At 43.8% G+C, this 23506-nt stretch overlaps 2 protein-coding genes and 1 pseudogene across 3 annotated transcripts in view; 1 reads left to right on the top strand and 2 right to left on the bottom strand.

Annotated features, from left to right (window-relative positions):
• Positions 1–3134, bottom strand: part of LOC310773976 (peripheral plasma membrane protein CASK-like) — a 100646-nt gene extending 97512 nt beyond the window's left edge. Inside the window, exon 1 of the mRNA XM_083634016.1 lies at positions 2745–3134. Coding sequence (XP_083490142.1) covers positions 2745–2803 — 59 coding nt within the window. The 5' untranslated portion in view covers positions 2804–3134. The remainder of the gene's footprint in view (positions 1–2744) is intronic.
• Positions 3135–12784: 9650 nt separating this feature from the next.
• LOC310773000 (coatomer subunit gamma-2 pseudogene) lies at positions 12785–15373 on the bottom strand (annotated as a pseudogene). The gene has a single exon. The product of its transcript is annotated as a coatomer subunit gamma-2 pseudogene (transcript).
• Positions 15374–16785: 1412 nt separating this feature from the next.
• cenpl (centromere protein L) lies at positions 16786–23204 on the top strand. Its single transcript, XM_083634435.1, has 5 exons — positions 16786–16821; positions 19476–19635; positions 20011–20256; positions 21242–21802; positions 23072–23204. Exons 1-5 carry the CDS (start codon positions 16805–16807, stop codon positions 23144–23146), a joined length of 1059 nt encoding a protein of 352 aa, XP_083490561.1. The 5' UTR covers positions 16786–16804; the 3' UTR covers positions 23147–23204.
• Positions 23205–23506: the final 302 nt, after the last annotated feature.

Below are 23506 nucleotides of genomic sequence, written 5' to 3'. Positions count from 1 at the left end.
TATCCTATCCATCAACTGTAACACATGCCAAGACACCAGGACTCAACGTGTTCAATGTTTTGGAATGATCAGATAAGATAAAGTTGGAAAATGAGCAGAGCGTTTTGTGTGCCCTCTCTCCGGTTTCAATACCCCTGAACAGCCAATCAGAGCGATTTCGCTACCCCTGACCAGCCAATCAGAGTGATTTCTCTACCCCTGACCAGCCAATCAGAGTGATTTTAGAGTGACTAGAGCCAACGGTGCAGACAGACGCACAGACATGGCCAACTGTGGGCTTGGTGTGTCTGGGGCTTTAAAGAGGATTTTAAGCGGCACGCTCCAAACAGACACATCAGTGAAGGTGCGCGAGGGACATGCAGTGCTGGTTTCAGAGGATATTTCACTCAACAGGTTGAGCATTGCACCGAAGAGGGACCTAAATCTGTGTTGCAATTCGGGCCGGTAAGTACCGGTTATAAAGGTACCATAGTGGTACCGGGTTTCGGTACCCAACCCTACTCCAGATAAGTTGAGCACATTATTTCATAACACTTTTCTTCTCTTATACAGGGTATTCGCTAATAATCGCTGTCTCTTCTACTGACCAGTCTGGACTGCAATGTCTGAGGTGAAACAATCCCTGCTGTGCTGTGTGACCACCATACTAACAGAGTTGTTACATTTGCACCGATTAAAAACTCTCTCTCAAACATACTCTCAACTAGAAGCGCTTGTTTTTGCCTGCATGGAGTACGAGATGGGTGGGATGCACCCTATCAGATGGTGTCAGCCAGGTAAGGTGACAATCAGAGAAGAAAAAGAAAAGGAAATCCGCACACTGTTTTTTAAGCTCCCACGGTGAGTTTTTTAATTACAAAAAAGCAACGTTTCAACCCTCACGGGTCTTCATCAGGCAGTACAATCAGAGAAGAGACAATTATTTCTCAGGTAGCTCTGTACACTCATTGGACTGCATCCATTGTATTGCTTATACGGCAAACCCCACCCATCTGACATCTAAAGCAGCTAAAACAAACCATACATTTTCAAATACTATTTGGCCTAGGGCTGGGCGATAATTCAATATGATCGTTTATCATCTTTCAGTGGAATCATATTGTGATGATATGGCGATTTTGGGATATCATGGTGCTGTCGGCACATCTACATCACGTCTAAATTGATGATAACAAGCAAATTCTACTCTTTACTTGACAAAATGAAGTATGATTTTTTTCAAGGAATATTATTATTATTTCTATTTTGTTTTACATCACACCTACATTACCATGCCGTTCAACCGGATTTAACCAGATTTTGCAAACTTGAGCCATATCTTTGTGATTATGGGGATTTTGATTTCAACCATATTGCCCATCCTTAAATTTGACCCAGGCTTGGCATCTGCCAATTGATGTAAACCAAGATGGGAAAATTTACTTTTTCATCCATCAAACATACTGCCCAAGTGGACTCAAAAATGATCCAACCACTTTGCTTTATTTACTAACCAAATTGATTTGTACAGCCAATTAAAAACCATACAAATTGATCTGAGCAGTGTCTGCTACTACCCAATATTTTGACTCCAGGCTAGACTCAGGAGTCCTGGACCAACCATCAATTAGTAACCAGGGTAACGGGGATATCTGAGGATAAAGAGCAGCGGCCTGGGAGAGTGTGTCTCATTCCTACAACAAACTTAATAGACCCTCAGTGGACCTCCAGTGAGGAAATCTTGGAGGGGGGAGGGGGCACAGGCCAGTAGTAGCCCATTGCTGCAAAAGGGGGCAGCGTTTGAGCTCCCAGACATAACAACACAGGGTAAAATAACATACATACAGTTTTTCATTGGAGCTGGCAAAAAAAATAAAGGCATGTGGAGGGTCTGCGCCCGGGCCAGTGATTGTAGGTGGCTGTTGTGGTAAGGACTCCATAGCAGGAATAGAACAGCCTCAGCACCTTTTAGATTGGTATCTTGTGGTTTGAATGTGCATATGTCTGTTCCTTGGAAAGCCACTGCACACAGTCATATCAAAAAACACATGCTTCCTCCTACAGATCTACTGCTGGTTTGACCGGCCTGGCCCTGTCGCTCTGTTCCTGTAAGCAGATATGGTTGCTGTCAAACCGAGGAGATTGAGAGAGAGAAAATCCGGCCTGCAGGCAATTTTACTGACATGAAACCATACGATTCCGTAACTTACTAACCCTCAGCCAGGTTTCGGACACATACCCTGCCCTCCTGTCCTTTAGCTGTTTTTATATGCATTGGTTTAGCAGTGTGTCTGCTTCTGCTCAGAATCAGAATAAGAATCCCTTCAATCACAACAAACAAGGCATTTGTCTTGGTGCAGGCACAAAAAGTAAATAACATTTTTTGAAAACTTGCAGAGCCTCACTGAAGCAAGCATGGTGCAAAGATAGCATTTTCAGCCTGTACCCCCCAAAATTGAAGGGCTTACACAGCAGCCTTGTAAATGTATATTCCTCCTTCCTGCACAGAGGTCATGATGTCAGGCGCAAACCCCCTGCCTCTGAATGCATTCATGAAATGATGTGTATGCTAGGATTCCCCCGTGTGAGGCTAAAGGAGGCATTACCTCACACATCCAGAGTGAACTTTCCCCTTGGAAAAACCTGTGGGCCTAAAAATGTGAGCATCCAGACAGGGGCAGGGCCCTCCCAGTCTCAACGTGACACATTGTGAGGATAATAGACAGGACAAAAGAGTGGGTGAGTTTGATGATGACACTACTTACTTCCCAATCACCTCGCACAGCTCGTAGACATCCTCGAACAGCACGTCGTCGTCCGCCATGGTCTGAAGGTAACGGCGGATGCTCTCCTAGAGATATCCCACCCGGCACCCACACAGGTTTGGGCTTTTTTGTGATGCCAATGGCAGCGTGTTTCCTCACTGGACAGGGGGTGTACCGCCACACTGCGGACTCCAGCTATTGTAATTCCCTCTCAATGTCAATGACAGGAGCACCAGTACCTACTCAAGAATCCAAGCTAGCCGGCTAGCCACATTAGCTGGCTTCCAACGGCTGTCACTCCGCGGCCCCACCTTCTCCTCGGCTTCTCCCCCGGCAGGCTGGCTAGCCAGCTAGCTAGCTAAATAGTAACACAAGACCGGAGCCCAGGGCGTGGAGAGCTCCCCGCTCGTTTGCAGAAAAACACCCCTCTTTGCATGCCCCTGGGCTGGAGCTTGCTGCTGGAGAACACCTCCTTCTGTAGCATCCACCTACACCCCCCCGCCCCGAAAAAGATGCTCGCTCCACCGCAAGCTAACGGGGCTGTTAAAATGGTTGGCTAGCTGGGTTAAATATCAGCTAGCTGTCGTTGGAAATAGCCGGTTGGCTTGCACCGTTATTGCGCTGTGCACACCCAATGTATCACAGATGGCTTATCCCCAGCGCTCGGCTGCAAAAGTGCTTCAGCTTCCCGAGCCCAAATGGAAGCCATTCACGCTCATCTCGACGACAGGGAACGTTATTCCAATGATGCATATATCGCCCGTGTCTCTGGATATTGAAATTATACCGTATCCCAAAGAGCACAGCCTTCGTCGTCCACCGTTGCTCCAGTTTCTTCTACGCTGCCTCCGATCCGATGCTGCCTGGCTGGCTGCTCCTCCAGACTCCTCCCTCTGTCGGTCAGGAAACCGCTCCGTCCAGAGCCGCAATGGCCGTACCAGCGCGCCCAGACTCCCGTGTTGTTTCAGCGTCGGGTCGAGCCAAGATGGCGTTCGATGCGGGTCCATCTAGGCGCAGTTTCCTAATCTCCTTCTCGGTCGCATCCAGTGTATCGCGCGCAAGCGTCGACCATCCAAACCATCACCTTACGTCAGCCTTTTCATCTTCTCATAAAAAATAAAAAATAAAGTAAAAAATAAATATATATAGGCTACCAATAATAATAATAATAATAACAATAACAATAATAATGGTGATGATGATGATGATGATGATAATAAACTTGGAACAGGCACATTAATCTAACGAAAATGAATTATTTTTGATTAATTGTTTCTCATATTAGATTCTCGTCATCAGAGAAAAATCAACCATAGGCATTATTTTCCCTTTGAAGACATGGAAATGCATTTTCCTTCAGTGATAACCAAATTCCCAGGGGTCCTTGAGGAGATTCCACAGGGTCCCTGTTGCAAAATGGGGAATAATTAATCAATTAACAGTTAATTTTACTATTGATTTGAAATTAAGACATTGAGATAATGACATAGGCCTGTCTGTTTTGATCAGATGTGTCACTCTACCCGCTGATAACTACCCACTAAAAGTATAAACAGTTTTACCGCTCTGTATCAAATCATATCAGCTACAAAAGTCTTCTCAGATGGTGACAGTCTCTTATCAAATGGGGATTCATGGCATAAAATGTGTCTGTTTTTTACATGAAACTGCTTGGTAACCCCTGCTTTAGACAGCAACTGCGCTGCATCCTTCATGATTTGTTCTATCTACTGTATTAAAAATATGCAGATCTGTTGGTTTGGGGCTAGTCAGATGAGTGTTTCGCAGGTAGGCTAAGACATACTGACCATATGAAAAGTGTTGGAAATGATCAGCATACTGTCAGGATAAAGTCAATTTCCTTTCATCAGGATTTCCTCTGGTACAGGTGCAGAGACCGGTGACATGTCCTCAGGTGAGGGATGACAGGGGGCATCACCAACACTGATATGTGTTGGTGATGCCCCCTAGAGGCGGTTAAAGGAATCCCCCTTAAGACATTCTAATGAATGGTAAAGGTAAATGGACTGCATTTATATAGCGCTTTACAATGTGCGTATACATTCACACACCGAAGGCAGCAAGCTGCCACACAGGGTGCTGGCACAGCCATCAGGGGTTCAGTGTCTTGCCTAAGAACACCTCGACATGGGGACTGGAGGAGCCGGGGATCGAACCAACAACCTTGTAATTAATGGACGACCTGCTCTACCTCCTGAGCCAAGTCGCCCCTAATGAAATACAGTTCAGAGCATTGATAGTCAATAGAAGTTCAGAGTCAGAATCAGAATTATTTTAGTATGTTTGCACATACAAGGAAATTGACTTGTGTAGTTCAACACACTACAACATTATTTACAACAAAACTCAAATAAAATTCCATCTGAGGTTGGAATGGAGAATAGATCAGGAAAATCTAATGTAGCCTACAATGAAGCAGGTACCCCTTCATGGAGCAATGATCCAATTTGATAAAGTTTCATTTTCATGAATAATTTGTTTAATGGACCAAAAATTGTCTCCATATATAAATTTTTCAGTGAGCCGTAGGCTACTACTAGCAGTTCATTTTCATGAATTATTTCAGTGGGAATATTAGGATTTATTTCTGAATTGACATTGTAATATAGTAACACTGTTACTATAGCATGCTTTAATGAGATGCTTGATAATTTGACATAGAAACAATTATCAGTTAATATAATTTAATAAAGTATTGGCAGGACTATTTGTGAGGTTGCGTCTTACAGGTTCCCCATTATAGGAATTGGACTTTTCCTCTTATCACACTTATCACACTTTCAAAGATGTTCAATTAAGACATTAATTGTTAACATTGGTTTTGTTTGAGTAGTTAAATTTAAAGTTTCAGAACTATCAGTGAGGACTTTGTCAGATCCGGTGAATTTAATGCAACTTCAGCTGTGAACTATTTTCTTGCAAAACGTCATGAAAAACACTCTTTATCTGAGCCATAGTAGTTTAAATGAACATTACTCATTTCCTGTGCATTAGTAGCCTATTTAAAAGTAAAATCATGTATACTGAATAATATTGGACTTAATTTAAATCTATAACTGTGTCAAATATTATTTGCAAATATGTTTCTTTTATGGTTTGACTTGGCTTCCTTCAAAAGAAGATGGTTTGTCACATAAGTGGCAAAATTATCATCATCAATCAATCAATCAATCAATCAATCATCAAAGTTATCATCACAGTCATTAGAATTATAAATAATCACAGGAAATTATTTGAAAGTAAATTTACTATCATTTTCTGTGACTTACCTGACCACGTCTGAATAATAAGAATGATTTAATTAAAACTACTAATTTATGAGAATTTTGATAATTAAATCAGCTAGGCCTTCCTCCTTGATCCATTAAAGGTGAAATGAAGTAACTTAAAAGAAAAAGGGGGAAAAAGAAGACGTCAGTTTAAGATGGAAATTCAGTAAAATAGTCCCCAATACCATACTACCACGGGACTCTCACCTTTTTGTTTCAAAGGTGAAGCCTATTTATTATTATACAGTCTATGGGTGAAGCTCAATGACTCTTTCCCTGCAGTAATAGCATGTGGGGCCACTAGAGCGCGCTGTTCTGTCATGACATGCTGCAGTTTCCATGGCGCTGCATCCCTCCTGCTTACACATCATCTGGAAGCTTCCCCTCCATTGGCTGAAGCCCCGGAGAAGCTATTGATGATCTGATTGGCTGATGATGTGGTCATCATATGTATTGCAATGTACCGTATGTGTTTCGGAACGCCCTGTCGTTCAGTACACATACTGAGACACACACACACACACACACACACACACACACACACACACACACACACACACACACACACACACACACACACACACACACACACACACACACACACACACACAAATGCAGGTACAGGTAAGTATAAGATAGGCAAGGATAGAAGACAAGAATATGGGGGAAAGTATATGATAAATGAAGGGAGGAAGAAATGACGTAAGAATGATGAATGAAAGAGTGAGGAAGCACACCACACGAGAGAGAAAAAAAGGGAAGAGCACAGTTTCCATGGTAACAGGGAGGGGAGGTGTGGCGGTTGCATGTGTTACTGGCAGCTACAGTGAAACATGCACATGCATAGCCTACACACACACACACACACACACACACACACACACACACACACACACTCACACACACACACACTCACACACACACACACGTATAGTTTATGAATGTGCATCCACACATCAATCTTTTGACCTCAATTGCACAAAAGTTTGCTGTGTTGGCCAAAACCTTTATAGTCCATGGGCCAGACCAGATTTCGGTAGCCTACCACTCAAGTGGACAAACTCTAATCAAGATTCTTGAAAAGATATTATGTCCATATAATATTTATATGATAAACATTGCTGAATGGTATTGTCACAGTTAACAGCTTGTGAAGTTAACCACCACCTACAATAAATTTGATTCTAGGCTTTGATGCATCCTATTCAAGGCTCATTTTCACAACCTTTACTCAAATTTTATGAGAACATGTTTGATATATTAATGCCATAGGGCGGCGTGATGCATGTGATCACTCATGTCACTCAAAAGTTATGTCATGAGTGAGTGATGTCACCACTGAAGATGTCATGATGTCCTACGGGTCCACTAGTGTCATAAATATCGTACTGTGGGGGGGGGGGGGGGGGGGCATATATTCTACATGAGGTCATCAGTGATGTCACTCAAGCAATTGTGATGTCATCGGTGATTATGTCACAGCATGCACCCAATACAAGTGTACAGGTGATTCTGTGTGTTGAGTTGTAAACATCACAGGCATGCATGCAGTAATCAGTAACCGGCATACTACTATTTATCATGTATACAAAATATGAATAACCTGATTTCTCTGTTCAATGTAAATGCTACCAGGCTATGTAAATGCCATATCTCGAATATAATCAAAACCAGGATAGGCTAAGCCTCATAACCAGGATACTCATGCCCATGTAAACGCAGTTACTGAGGTCTGCTGGTCCTGGTTTTTTTGGTAGTGGAACTTCCTCAGGTTCAAAGAACACACAGTGGTGGTAGGCTATGTTCCCATGGTCCATTACACAGTTAGTGTAGAGCAGTGATACTCAACTTGTGGCCCGCGATGGAATTGGGGAAAAAAAAAAAAAGTACAGTGCACCTGATCGCAACATGCAAGATACCCGCTGAATAAGTGTCCAAATGTTCATGTCATTCTGGTCAATACTCCACTTCTGTTATAGCATTTCATTCTGGAATATGGAATATCTTTCAATAATCTATGATTTAGCTGCTAAATTGTCAAATACTGCCGTCTGCTCGCTACCCAGGCACTTATGTACAGTATGTACTTAACCTAACTAACTTAACCTAACTAACTATCCGGTGTGCACAACATTGTCAGACTAAACTCCGGCTGACACCCCAAAAACCTACAATCCGCTACAGAAAAATGTATATTGTTTGTTTATTAACTGGCCCCTGGCCTTCTATCATTTCACAAAAGTGGCCCCTGGGCAAAGCAAGTTGAGTATCCCTGCTGTAGAGGCACATGCGGCGGCTCCTTTAAGGGTAGTTGTGGCTCTTTTAAGTCCTATACTTAAAATAAATAAATAAATAGATTCAAGATTCAAGATTTTTATTGTCACTCCGTAGTACAAGTATCACGTGTGAAATTCTTGTGCTGTAGACTCTGTTACAACATAGTGCAAAATAACAGGGCATATAGGTGCAAAATAACAGGGCATATAGATGCAGTAAAACGAGAAACAACAAGCAATAACAGTAAACTTTTTCCTTTTCTTTTCTAGCATAGACACCTTAAAACATAATTAGACATTCTGTTTGCACAGGTGCAAATAACATAACAAATAACAAATAGCAAATAACATAGGCATAATTAACATATGTAATGGTAGCAGCTACTACATGATTGTTTATTTGTGTGTGTTAAGGAGTCTCGTGGCCTGTCGGAAGAAACTGTCCCTCAGGCGATTCGTTCGTGCTTTTGGGACCCTGTATCTCCTCCCTGAGGGTAACAGGGAGAACAGACTGTTGTGGGGGTGGTTTGTGTCCTTGATGATCTTCAGGGACCTCCTGAGGCACCGCTGGTTGTACAGTTCCTGCAGTTCTGGTAGCTCACATCCTGTTACGTGCTGCGCCGCGCACCTCACTCTTCTTAGCACCATTCTGGCACCATTCTGGCACCATTGTTCCAGGGCCTCCACCTCCTCTCTGTAGGAGGCCGTCTCGTCGCTCCTGGAGATCATCAGCCCCACGACCGCTGTGTCGTCTGCAAACTTCACGATGGTGTTCAAGGTTTGAGTCGCCACGCAGTCGTGGGTGTAGAGGTCGTACCAGAAGGGGCTGGAGATGCATCCCTGGGGCGTGATTTCTATTCGCACATAGGATAAGCAATAACCACGCCCTGTGGCGCTGGGATTGGCCAGAAGCATTGAAGCTTGGGACTAAAGCACCTGGGTTTTTTCATCTTTTAAAATAAAGATGTTTAAAAAACTATTGCTATACTATTAGCTAACTATTGCTTGTTCATTGCTTGCTTATTCAGTGCTGTAGCCTACCTTTTCTCTGGGTAAGAATTGAGCTTGAAATTAACGATATGATACATTATATTATGAGCTATGGACGTGAACACAACACCGTTTATATTATTGCATGTTTTTGTAGATTGTGCACATTGTGTAGATTACAATTATTATGCTCTCGAAATCGCTGTCCGTTCTCAAGAGCTATTCAGTTGGTTCATGAAATCGCTGGGCTGCGTGCCCTCCAGTGTTTGTGGTGTGGGAGATTCCAGCTGTCAAAAGAAGAAGACAACGCTCCTGGCCAATCCCGGCGCCACAGGGCGTGGTTATTGCTTATCCCATGTGCGAATAGAAATCACGCATCCCTGGGGCGCTCCTATGCTGATGGTCAGTGGGGAGGAGGTGAGGTTGCCCACTCTCACCACCTGGCGGCGGTCTGTCAGAAAGTCCAGGATCCAGTCACACATTGCTGTGTTTAGTCCCAGATCCTTGAGCTTGGGAGAGGTGGTGGGTTGGGTGGTGGGCGCTCTGGCAGAGGGGTCAAACCTAGCGTAGAACACGTTGAGTTTGTCCGGCAGGGTGGGTGATGTGTTGGGGTTTTGTTGTTTTTCCCCTTTGAAGTCTGTATCAGCATGGAGTCCACTCCACAGATGTCTGGGGTTGTTAGAGTCCAGTTTGGACTCCAGCTGCTTTCCGTATTCTCTCAGTGCTTTTTTGATTGTGACTCGGAGGGCGTATCGTGTCTGCTTGTATTCTTCTGGCGTTCCGGACTTGAAGGCGGTGGTCTGGGCGTGAAGGGCAGCCCGAACATCACTGTTGATCCAGGGTTTCTGATTTGGCATTATTTTGATTATTTTTGTTGGGACTATGTCCTCGGTGCATTTTTTTATGAAGCATGACACCGTTTCTGCATATTCTTCCAAACCTCCTGTGTTGAGCTCCTCCCATGCCACTTGGTCAAAGCAGTCTCTCAGGATGTCGTCTGATTGGTCTGACCAGCAGTGGGCGGTTCGGAAGGCCGGGGGGTGTCGTTTGAGTTTTCGTTTGTGCCTGGGGACGAGGAAGATGGAGGCGTGGTCCGATTTGCCGAAGGGGGGTCGGGGTGTAGCCTTGTAACAATGGGGGATGTTTGTGTAACATTTATCCAGTGTGTTTTTGCCTCGTGTGCTGAAGTAGATGTGCTGGTGGAGGGTGGGCATTCTCTTTTTCAGTTTTAACCCTGTTAAAGTCACCCGCCACTATTAGCGCTGTTTCTGGCTGTTTTGCCTCCTGTGCGCTAATCGCGCGGTGCAGCTCCCTGAGTGCGTTAGTGGTGTTTGCCTGTGGTGGGATCTACACTGCTGTGAGGGTGACTGTTGTAAATTCCCTTGGACTGTAGTGAGGTACGCACTGAAGCATAACATACTCCAAGTCTGCTGAGCAATACTAACCATCAGACAAACACCGCCTCCAGTTTCTTACCGGATCGTTCTGCGTCTCTGTCTCCCCTGTGAACGCTGAAACCGGGAATTGTGAAATAAAGCAAAGTCTAATCAAATAATAGGAGGAAATTGACTTTGTGGGGTGATTGTGGCTCTTGCAAAGCTTTTTTTGTTGTCAGTGTGGCTCCTGAGTAGGGCAAGGTTGAGTACCACTGGTATAGAGGCTGCAACTTTTTTTAAAGCTGGACACTCTCCAGATGATTGGCAGGTTGCGTTAAAGGGACAGCTCCCCCTAAAATCCAAAATACATATTTTTCCTCTCACCTGTAGTGCTATTTATCCATCTTTATTTTTTTTAGATAGTTGCCTCAGTTTTGGAGAGATCAGCCGCAGAGATGTCTGCCTTCTCTTGAATACAATGGAACTGGATGGCACTCGGCTTGTGGTGCTCAAAGCACCAAAAAAATACATTTGAAAAACTCAACAGCATTGTCTCTTTCCAGAAATCATGACCCGGTTACTCAAGATAATGCACAGATTTTGTTGTGAGCAGTTTCATTTAGGAACTACTTTCTTTTGCAGTCTTATGTAGGAACTAGTTAGCAGCTAGCAGGTGTAGTTCGGTCAAAAGAAAATAGTTCCTGCATGAAACTGCTCATAACAAGGTCTGTGGATTATCTTGAGTAACAGGGTCATGATTTCTGGAAAGAGACATTGCTGTTGTTGAGTTTTTCAAATGTATTTCTTTGGCACTTTGAGCACCACAAGCTGAGTGCCATACAGTTCCATTGTATTGGAGACAAGGCAGAAACTCTGGGGCCGATATCTCCAAAACTCAAGCAACTAACACAAAATGATATAGATGGATAAATAGCACTACAGGTGAGAGGGAATGAATTTTGGATTTTAGGGTGAGCTGTTCCTTTAAAGGCATACAATAAAAAGAAATAAGGTATACAAACAAGACTATCTGCATTTGTAGTAGTGCCAGGGCCGGTTCCAGAACAAGATGACTAGGGATGCATCCTAGATAGGAAGGGGTGCAGATGCCCAGCCAAAGGCCGGCCGAAAAATTTGACGTTATTTTACTAAAAATAATAAATTTGACCATCATTTCAAGTAGAATGATACCACCCAAGCAAGAATATTTCAAGTGTTTCAAGTGCTTTACTGAAATATTTGGACCATATAATGAGAATACAATTATCTCAACCTTAAAAGGTTACATATAGGTGCCAAAAAGCCATAAATTCACATCAAAGAACAAAGAAAAACAATTATAATTCAAGTTTAAACAGTAAGTGTGCAGCTGCAGCATTTATTATTATTATTATTTTATTTTTTTTTACTTTTCAACTGAGCATGCAGACCATTAAAATGAGGGTGCAATGCGTGCTTTTGCACCCCCGTAGAACCGGGCCTGAGTAGTGCAGTGCAGTGCCTGCTCACTGACTCACTTGGACTGAGTGTGGTTACACTGAGGCCTACCAGTCCTATTTATTTATTTATTTATTTATTTATTTATTTATTTTATTTATTTATTTATTTATTTATTTATTTATTTATTTTATTTATTTATTTATTTATTTATTTTATTTATTTATTTATTTATTTATTTATTTATTTATTTATTTATTTATTTATTTATTTATTTATTTATTTAGTATTTATTTAGCATATATTTATATATTTTTACTTTAACAGAATTAATAATTTATTAGTTTGACAGATGAGATAATAACAGATTAGGAACTTTCCTCTTACAGACAGGAGACCTGATAAAGACCAGTAGACAGTATAAAACAACAGAAGGGTGGATGTGTACACATTAGTTTTACATAGTAGTAGTAACAAAATGTTGGGAGATTGTACGATGTCAGCATAATAGTCACAACAGCATCAGATAACACACCCGCACACTGAGCAGACAGACATAAGGGCATCGTATGCAGAGGACGATGAAGAAGATGAAGAAGTCGTGGTGACACAGGAGAGTTTGTCATGTGGAGCTGGAAGGTGTTGTTGGCACGGAGCTGGACCGCGAGCCTTTAGTCCATGGAGGCCAGGATGATGTCGACCGGCGTCTCCTCGCTGCTGCGCACCGTCACCTGCATGGTAACACCCTCGTGCAGGGCCAGGCGGGCGCGGACCAGCACGTCGTGACCACCCCGAAACACACCAGCAAGGAACAGGACATGTAAGTTCTTGTTCCCTGGAACCTTGTCTGAGCACTCACATGGCTGCATTCCCAGGAAGCTGGTAATGTTACCCACCGCCTCATCCAGTGTCCGTACAGAGGCCAGCACAAAGGTCTCCTCCTTCTCAAAGTCATCTCCCACCTCTTCCCAGGCTGCTCCAAAGTTTGGCTTCAAAACCTTCTGGATGTGGTCTGCTACTGTCACCTCCAGATCCTCCAGATCATATTTATCATCATTACCATCGTCGTCATCGTCAGGCTCTCCTGTGTTGGGGTCACAGTCTCTAACCAGGAACTCCAGGGTGCAGCTGAACGTACAGGACACAGCAGTGGGGTCGTCTGGCAGGCGGACCAGGCTGTAGCAGGAGCCAGGCTGGCGGTAGGGGAGGCTGGTGGCAGGGACGTAGTGCAGCACCTCGTAGGCTTCTGATGGCTCCATCTGCACCACCACCTTTTGCAGCAGCTGGTCGTTGAGGGTGTTGGTGCAGTTGAACTGGAAGACCATGTGTCCGACAAAGGTGTGTTTGATGCAGCGCACCACATACTCCGTCTCCACCTCCGTCAGCTGCACGGGCTCTGATGACTTGAAGAGCCGACCCAGGTCTCGGAACTCTGGGATTGACTTCAGTTGTTCCTGATAAATGTCCTGGTGTGATGGAGCCAGCTTCTCTGGCAGCTTACTGGTGGCAAAGGGGGTGATTTCTGTCATCTTCATGACGAAGGGTTTGTCTGAGGGCTCCAAGGTGTACTGGTGCAGGGACTTCTCTAGGCCGGGCACAGAAACCAACAGGCCTGTGAAGATGTAAGCTGTGTTGAGGGCCTTCTGCTTCTGCTGTAGCACATTCATGTAGAAGGTCGCTCTGTCACGTACCTCATCATCACTGTCCATCATACACTTCTGCATGAGAACCAGCACACTTGGCAGCAGATCATCGTTCTGGGCTCCAAATTTAGCCAAAGTGCTGACCGCAGCTGCACGGACAGCCTCGCTCTCCAGCAGCACGCGGTTGAAGATGAAGCGGATGTACGTAGAGGGCAAGGGGGTGCGCGGGCCCTCCTTCCCCAGCAGGTGCAGGATCTTGGTGGCCAGCACCGTGTTTGTGCAATCCTCGATGAACTCACACAGATGGGCCAGGCCGGTCTCTTTGCTCTCTTGGTTCTCCTCGATGATGCTGATAATGCAGTCCACTATGGCCTGCTTGTACTCATAGCCACCATAGTCATCTCTCAGCATGTTGGACAAGAAGTTCATCATGACGCTGTGCTTCCTCGGATACTTCTGGCACATGGCACTGATGGCCTGCACCACCACCACCTTAAACTCATCTGAGATCTCGGAGACAAAGGAGGAGATCCGTTTCATTAGTCTGTCCACACTGCTCTCGCTGCTGGTCTTCAGCAGGGTGGTGATGGCCAGCGTGGCAATGCTGCGGTTTGGGTCCTTGATCAGGTTCTCCAGTTTACACGCCGTCACTGCTGACGGGTGCTTCATTGCCACCTTGTTGAGGGTCCTGACTGCAGCATATCTCAAGGCTGCTGTGTCTGCACTGCAGAAGAGCTGCAGCACAGAGACCGCGAGGGCCAGCTCTGTGGCAGTACAGTTGGGCATGTGGACAATGGCAGAGGCGGCCTCATACACCACCATTTCATTCTTGTTCTTCAGGCAGCTCTTAATGAAGTAAAGCAGGGGGTTGTTGTGACCTCCCTCTGTCTCCTCCAGCAGGCTTTTGCTGGCGATGCGGATGAGCATGCAGTAGGCAAAGGGAGACTTGAGACCAGACTTGGTGAACTTGTTGAGCATCTTGGAGACGGCAAGACGGTCATTCTTCCTAAGGTGGTACAGCAGGCCCAAGGCATGGTACTGGACCATGCTATTATTACTGGATGCAGCCTCCTGGGCCTCGTTCACCCAGCGCTTCACCACGTCATAGCTCATCTTGACCATGTGCAGTGAGGAGACCAGTGCTGAACTGGACACACTGGGCACCTTGTCAACGATAGCCTGCTTCATGTACCTCTCAATGTCCTGCGGCATGTTGGTGTCAGTGATCCTGCAGAGGGCTCTGATAGCAGGTCCTCTGTACAAGTCTTCCTTGCCAGTCATATCTTTGGTCAGGCTGCAAGTGACAACGTAGACATCCTCTGAGATGTTGGCCATCTCTTTGATGGTCAGGTAGCACATCCTCCTCAGGGTTTGATCATTGGACTGAAAGAGCCTAGTCATGGCAAAGAATGCCTCTGTAGCCTCTGTGGTCCCAAAATGCTCCCCCTGGTTGAGAAGGTAGATAATCTTGGTGAGAATGTGGAGACATCTTCTGGGTTTGATGGGGGTCTCTTTGAAGATACGTGCCTCCTGCAACACTACACTCTTGTCTAGATGTTGGAAAGGGTTGGACCCACTTCCAAATTCTTCTTCCTTCTTATCAAAATTTGTAATCATCATAGCGGAATGAAGCTCACAGATGAGATTCCTACTTATAGCCTCTGCATTTATGACATCACTGATTATGTCACAATGCCTATGACATCACTGATGACGTCACAATGCCTATGACATCATCAGTGATGTCATCAGATTATTTTAGGTCAATAATGATGTCACTGATGACATCATTGAATATGTCAGAGGCATTGTGACATCATCAGTGGGACAGAAATTTAAACAGACTTTTATATACGGATATAATTTGGAAAAGGGGAAGGTAAAGCTCTAATTAAAAAGAGAATAACACATCTTTGGCAGAAAAGGTGGGATGAGTACACTAAGGCATAACATAGCTACTATAGAGTTCAAAAGAGTAGAGGGTCCTAAAGGGAGAAGCAGAAGGGAGGTAGTTCTGTCCAGGTTAATATTTGACCACACTGGTTTAAATAATACTTTATTTCTATTGGGAAAAGTAAATTCACAAGATTGTGCATATTGTAATATTGTTGAAAGTACTGAACATGTATTAATACACTGTTAAAAATATAATATATATATAAATATAATGAAGGTTTGCAATCAAAGGTGAGATAGGCTGGGTGACTGAGCTGGGCTTTAGATAAGGTATGGGTAACACAGAGAGGGGTAATATAATTATTAGACACTGGGTTGTTTAATAGAATATAGTGGTTTATGAATTTTATTTTATCTTTATTTATTTTATTTTAGTTCTTTCCTAGTTAATGTAAACTTGATCCTGTTCTACATACTCCGGTACAGTAGGTGGCGGTATGCACATTAAAAGTTGGATTGCAATCCGCCAAAGAAAGTGCAAAGAAGAAGGAACACCATAAAGCGGGACGTTCAATTTGTATCCGGGTGCAGTACAAGGGGAGTGTACTGTTTGCGATATATATTTTTTGGATGATGGCGAAGGCTATGCGAAGGCATAACCCGCCCCTCTCTGCCTCTGATTGGCCTAGCGTCAAACTTCCATCCAAACACATTCGCTTGGCTATCCTGCATTACATCTCTTTCTACACTGTGGTCACCGTCAGACTCAGACAGACGCTTGCTAGTTCCCTGTAAATAACCCTTATATCACCCTTGATCAATTATCTGTCTATATGCTACATACGTGCACTGCCAAGAGTAGCGGCAGCGTTATAAACCATAGATATAATATGACTATATTAAAAACATAAACACACTGGCGTGTTTCATGCAGGCTAGCAAGCGTAACTGCTGTCTGTCTGAGTCTGACCCATTGAGTCTGACGGTCTGACACAGTGTAGAAAGACATGTAATGCAGGATAGCCAAGCGAATGTGTTTGGATGGAAGTTTGACGCTAGGCCAATCAGAGGCAGAGAGGGGCGGGTTATGCCTTCGCATAGCCTTCGCCATCATCCAAAAAAAATAACGCGTACTGTTTTGTTGTGTCGGACATGGAGCCAGATAGCAGGTAAATATCTTTTTATCAACAACTAACAAAACATATGTTCATTGTTTTAGTTAGCTGGAACAACGCCTAATTAACCTTAATGCACCAATGTAGCGTTACTATTAAACGCCGTGGACGCCCGCCGGTAACGTTTAGTTAGCATGTTAGCGTGCTGCATGAACCCATTTTATGTTGGGATTTAGCTGAAATATTAGTGAGGCTTGGTGTTTTTATATTCATGCCGGATTTACCAGAAGACTAATACAGTTAGTTCTAATATTACAAATCTTAAGGCATTACCAGCCATGTGCATTTGCTAATAGACAAAGCCACGGTAAACTACAATATTTTGGATGGAATTTCGTGCGATGTTTCCAAACAAGAAAGAAAGGGCCATAGTATGCCGATTCTTCAAGCTATGCAACCTGCCGTAGACTTACTATTATGAACAGAACATGGCAGCTTGTAAACTGATGCAGGCTAATTTAAACAAGTGAAATCTTTATGGGTTGTTTTTTTAACCACAGTTCCCGTCTAACCTCGCGTCACCAGGCTCTTCTCGGCGAGAAAGAGCCTGGCTCCCGCCCACAATTGATTTTGTCACCCTACTGGTTCCGGCCTAGAGCCTGCCCTAGACCGGATGGCAGCGTTTCTAGCTCGTCAACTTTCACGTTAACTTGACAATTTGACCCAAGTATCAGAACGGCAAACAACAAAACAAAAGATGGACGTACCGAAGTTCTTTTAGAAACATTGCGGATTCACAATCTCACATCTTTTAAGCCAATACAGAAGCTTTGCATCAGACAATTAATCGAGGGAAGAGACATCAAGCTAACAGCAACACAGATGTTTTTTGGCGCACTGCCTTCCGGTGTTCATTCTGGTTCCGTGGTTTACGCCCCATGACAAAAAGCGGGGTGGAAGGTGCCCAGACTAGTTCCCGTCTGCCTGCTTCTTGATGTGATGTGAATGCGAATTACAGATAGTCTGAAAGTGATTCTCACTAATTGCCAATGTAAGAGAATGTGGTGCATTATCGTGCCTTCCTTTATCGCAAAATAACTGGGATGTGGAGGCTATATGACATCTACGAAACTCGTCTACGAAACTTGTTGTTTAGTGTTGCACATTTTACTGCAAACATTTATTGTACATTCCCTTATATAGTCATTTAAAATGCAATCCCTGCATAAGCCTTGTTTACAAACCTACGTAGCGTTGTTGCACTACTGTACACCCCCTTATATATTCATATATAAAAATGCAATATCTGTATAAACCTTGTTCACAAACGTTGTTGCACACCTACCGTACACTTTGACTGTACACTCCCTAATATATTCATATTTAAAAATAGCCACTTTACTACATTGTATATAGCACAGTCACCACATTGTATGTAGCAGTCACTGTAAAAACAGTATTTTTACAAAGTATTTTTTACAAAGTATTCTTGCCTTGACTATGTGTAACCTTCTTTCTCCTTTTTTATTTTTCTCTATATATGTGTACTCTGTGTACTTGAGAGCAAAGCTAACCGGAGCCCAATTCCTTGTATGTGTTTGCATACTTGGCCAATAAAGCTGATTCTGATCACATCCGTTTTGTTAGCGTTCCATTTGCAGAAAACTTGAGCTGGGAAGTTCACTGTTCATTGTAGGGATGCACGATATATCGGCAATCATATCGGTATCGGCCGATGTTAGTCATTTTTTAACATATCGGTCATATCGGTATCGGTCAGATGTTGCAATGTTAATATCGGTTATCATTATCAGCCAAATTCTTCACATTGATATGAAATAATGCAGTAAATCTATGATTTATGGGCTTTTCCAAAGGCTTTGCAAATAAAGAAATGCATAACTTTTTCAAATTCAGTGTTAACATGTGTTTTTCAGTATGTACAAAATGTGATGATCATCAAAATGTGGTTTTATACAGATCATATCGACATCGGTAAATATCGGTTATCGGCCATAACATCAATGTTAATATCGGTTATCGGCATCGGCCAAAATTTTCATATCGGTGCATCCCTAGTTCATTGGTCAGATCCAGTCGCTAGCCAGGCTAGCCATTGTTAGCAATAACAATTGACAACATGGCATTTCGTGGCATTTTGCGCATACAAACACTGCAGCCTCATGTCCACACAGATGGAAGTTAGGCAGTGCTGTGTGTACAGCTGATTTAATGAGACACAAACAAAGCAGAAGTGCTAAACAATATTACTACGATTACTACTACTGTTGTTGCGCGGCACAGCCATCTTGGATTTTTGAGGTTGGGGCTGCTGAGGCTCCTACGAGTTTGGAATGGGAAATACCAGCTCTGATGACGTCACCGCCCAGCTCATGACCTTTGAAGTCGTAAGATTACCAGTCCCCAGTTATAAAGGAATGCACGATTATTGCAAGTAGGCAGGATGTTTTCAACCAAGTTTTATTAAGAACTGATGTGTCACCACCAGAGAAAGTGAAGTGCCACTCTTGCTAGAAAAGGTGGGCTGTGGATTTTTCCACCACAATCCGACTGTAACTGACCCAGTGTTTAGAATCAGAACTTTAAAAACAGAAAAGCGTCCAGTTGAGAACAGCTTAGTTCTACTAAGCTTAGTTCTACTGCAAAAAAGTTAACTATGTTTGTGTGCATCTTTTCTGCATGGCGAGGTCTGCTCTCAACAACATGCCGGTCCAGAGGATGAGTAAGAGCTACCGGCAGTCGTACCGCAGCTGTGTGACCATGGCCTCCCATCTGGGCTTCACCACAATGCTGACCACACGCAGGCCTGCCACCACCAGGAGAGTCCCCAAGTCCTGCAGTATCACCGTGAGTGTGTGCCCACTGTGAGGCTACGTTCACACCGCAAACCTTAGTGCTCAATTCTGATTTTCATCGTTGGTTTGAGTCTTTAGTTTTTTTTACTTGACTTTAAGGCTCCTAACTTTTCTCTGACACTGCAGCCACGTTCTCCTGTGGGCCACATTCAGCCATTTCTTTCGATATGCTTTCAAACAGACCGGTTACGATACGACCCCTCAGGTTTTGCTTGCACAGTGTAGTGTATTGTTACACTACAGAAGTGACGAGTAATCGGAATGTCGTTTTTGTGTTCAATCAACAAGCTCTTGACATTCTTCCACTCTTCTCCCATTGCTCCTGTGCGTTTTCTCCTTTCCACCCTCTCCTCCGCCTCTTATAAAGGAGAAGCTGAGCCCCGAGCAGCTGGCCCTGCTGTTGAAAACGGAGTGGCAGCTGTCGTACGTCACGCCGCTGTACGGCTTCCGACACACCCTGCTGAAGAGCTACTCCCGGCTGCTGGCGGTGTTCCTGGCGTCGGAGAGGCAGCAGGTGGAGGAGCTGGGGGTGGACAGCAGCTTCAGAGTCTCCTTCTCCTCACTGCAGGGGCTGGCACAGATGGAGGAGGACGCCGAGACGGTCTTCATACAGGTCAGCTCAGGGTTCACACTAGGGACGCACCAATACCACTTTTACAGCCAGCGTAAGAGTACTTAATTGAGGGTCAGTTGTGCTTCATTTATTACAAATCTCTAATATATTTTATATTTGCTGTAAAACATAGACAAACTTGTCCTTCAAAGAACTGTAGCCTATCTTATTTATTCAAGTTTCTCGCCATAAACTTTTTGCAAGATTACATTTGAACACATCGTGATCGCTCAAAAGGCTGTTTTTACTGAGAGGACCTTAAACACATCATGTACCTCAATCAATGCAACCTATTGTACCAAAGTGAAAGTGGGGAAATGTGACGTAATCGGTGAATTATACATTAACGTTACAACAGCGATCATAAAGGCAGTATGGATAAGTGACCAAGTGGCATGGGAGGAGTTCAACACAGGAGGCTTGGAAGAATATGCAGAAATGGTGTCATGCTTCATAAAAAAATGCACCGAGGACATAGTCCCAACAAAAATAATCAAAATAATGCCAAATCAGAAACCCTGGATGTGATGTTCGGCCTGCCCTTCACGCCCGGACCACCACCTTCAAGTCCGGAACGCCAGAAGAATACAAGCAGACACGATACGCCCTCCGAGTCACAATCAAAAAAGCACGGAGAGAATACGGAAAGCAGCTGGAGTCCAAACTGGACTCTAACAACCCCAGACATCTGTGGAGAGGACTCCATGCTGCTACAGACTTCAAAGGGGAAAAACAGCAAAACCCAAACACATCACCCACCCTGCCGGACGAACTCAATGCGTTCTACACTAGGTTTGACCCCTCTGCCAGAGTGCCCAACCCCCAACCCCCCCACCCCCCCCTCCTCCCCCCCCCCACCTCTCCTTTGAGTGTCTCGATTCGGATGTTTGACACACATCTGATGCTTCTAATCGGTGTGAACGGTCCAATCTCTACCTGCACCTTTAACCTTTCTAATTGTTCCCTCTCTGACCTCCCACCACAGATCCATTCAAGGCCTTTTTTTGCCGGGCAGGGGGAGCCCCAGAAGTTGGTGTGGAGCGGATGGCTGACCTGCGTCAGCGACCGAGTCAACTCCCTGCACAAGCTCCCCAAAGACTTTGTGGCCCTGCCGCTGTTCTGCAGCAGCGGGGCCGAGCGGCACACCTCCCTGGTCAAATCCTGGTTCCAGCGGACCTTCGACTGCTCCTTCGGCCCGCTGGAAATCAACTCTATGAACCTGCAATGGCTGGCGGTGCTATGGACAGAGTGCCACCCCAAGGCCAGCATCAGACAACTCCAACTGAGATGGAGTCTTCCGGTGACGCCGCCGCTGGAGGTCAGCCTCACCATTCACCCCCGAGATGCTTGGGAGCTGTGGAGGAGCGTGAGGCGGGAGGAGGAAAGTGCGGAGGAGGAGGAGATGATCCAGGGGGAGGAGGTGAGCAGTTTCATGGAGGGGCTCAAGAGGCATTTCTACAGACACTTCAGGATAGAGCTGTCCGCTGGAAGGCTGAAGCAGGTCTCCACAGCGCTGGGCTCAGCCAAGGACAACGGCAGGATCAAGGTAACAGTCCAATCTCTTCAATTTGTGACTGCATACAAATAACATGTTTTTCCTACTTTTGAATCCACCAAAAGTCCAAATTAGGACCGGCAGAGGTCGCGTTGCGGATAGCGTCGTCGACTTTCAACTTCCTCATCACTAGGGATGTAACAATAGATCGTGAGACGGTTAAAAACCGATACAAATGTGTGAAGATTCAAAAAAGTGAGATGAAAAAGCAATCGCAATGCTTTTGTTGTGCCACATATCAACTGTGCGTAAACTCCGACTTTTGCATATTAAATGCACAACGTATTTTGAAAGTATAAAACCGTGGTATTTGTACACAATGGAGTGAGACCGGGTTGAGGTCATAAACATCACACACACAAACAGCTGCTGGTTCATGAATGTTTTACAAAGAGATCCACATGAGAAATCTTGTCTTTTCGCAAATGCCCTTGAAAACAAAAACGCACTGGGATTGGATTGGAATATTGGAAAGAAATGTTAGCGGTAGGGGTGTCACAATATATCGTCCCACGAAATTTCGCGATAGTAAAACGTCACGATATGTATCGTTGAGATGAAATCTCATATCGCAAAAAAAAAAAAAAAATTTTTTTTTTTTTTTTTTTTTTTTTCCCAAAAAATAGACTAAGAAACGTCTTTGTTTGTTGAAGTTCAATGTGTGGAAAGTAGTTCAGTTGAACAAGTCTCTGAAGAGACACATGAGAAGTTATACAGGAGAGAAACCATTCAATTGAGTTTCTGGCAAAACTGTTTACTTGACAGGAAAAACTGAAGATGCATAAAAAATAGATTAAGAAAAGTCTTGTTGTTTGAGTTTGAAGAAAAACTGAAGATGCATAATGATAATTTATACTGCTGAGAAACCTTTTAGTTCAAAGTAAATCTAAGTGACGGTGTAACTCATTCTATTTCAAGATAAGCCTTATCTCCAATCTCATGTTTTTCTAGTTGTTATTGTAATAACAATTTCCCACAACAGCATGTTTTGTATTTGTGCATTTCAAATAAAATACTACTTTTCCAGTCATATATTGTCATTATTCAAGTTTAAAAAAATATTGTTAAAATCGTATCGTATCGTATCGTTATCGTGAACCCAGTATCGTGATACGTATCGTATCGTGAACTGAGTGTATCGTGACACCCCTAGTTAGCGGTTCATTCAATATTTTGTTTGCAGGTTTACAACCACTGAGAAAAACCATGACGCAAAAACGTGTTTTTCTCTATGGTGTTCTGATGTTTCTTTCTTTCCAGATCTCCAACAGCAGTCACCTGATCACCATCCTGATGCTGCTGACAGAGGTCGCCATCCTTAAAATGCCCTTGTGAAGAACAGGAGAATAAAGACTTTTTTTTTTTTTTTTTGTAATTAACATTTTTTTTATTTCATATTAAACAAAACCAATAAATTAACAATAAAGGTGAACAAGAAACATGACAAACCGCTACATTTCCATGCTACAGTACATACCAACTTACAGAACAATACAATGACATACATCACCACATAACATTTGGGGAGGGGGGGGGGGGGATACAGTACATTGATTATTCCCCTGTCAATTTTTCTTTTACAATGAAAAGGAAGTATCCTTTCTTTGCAAAGTTTGTGTTTTGCAGTCATACCCTACCGTAGAAATAAAAAGGGATTCTTTAATTCGATTTTTGATCAAGAAAAATACAGTATTT

The sequence above is a fragment of the Poromitra crassiceps genome, assembly GCF_964638095.1.
Source record: "Poromitra crassiceps genome assembly, chromosome: 3".
NCBI classification, from domain to species: domain Eukaryota; kingdom Metazoa; phylum Chordata; class Actinopteri; order Beryciformes; family Melamphaidae; genus Poromitra; species Poromitra crassiceps.
The sequence above is the reverse complement of the archived record's forward strand: the minus strand, read 5'-3'. Positions and strand labels throughout refer to the sequence as shown.

Excerpts from the sequence above, each read along its gene's own strand:
- cenpl (XM_083634435.1), top strand. Across the intron at positions 19,636-20,010 it reads CCAAGTCCTGCAGTATCACC|GAGAAGCTGAGCCCCGAGCA; the intron begins GTGAGTGTGTGC and ends CCTCTTATAAAG. Across the intron at positions 21,803-23,071 it reads AGGACAACGGCAGGATCAAG|ATCTCCAACAGCAGTCACCT; the intron begins GTAACAGTCCAA and ends CTTTCTTTCCAG.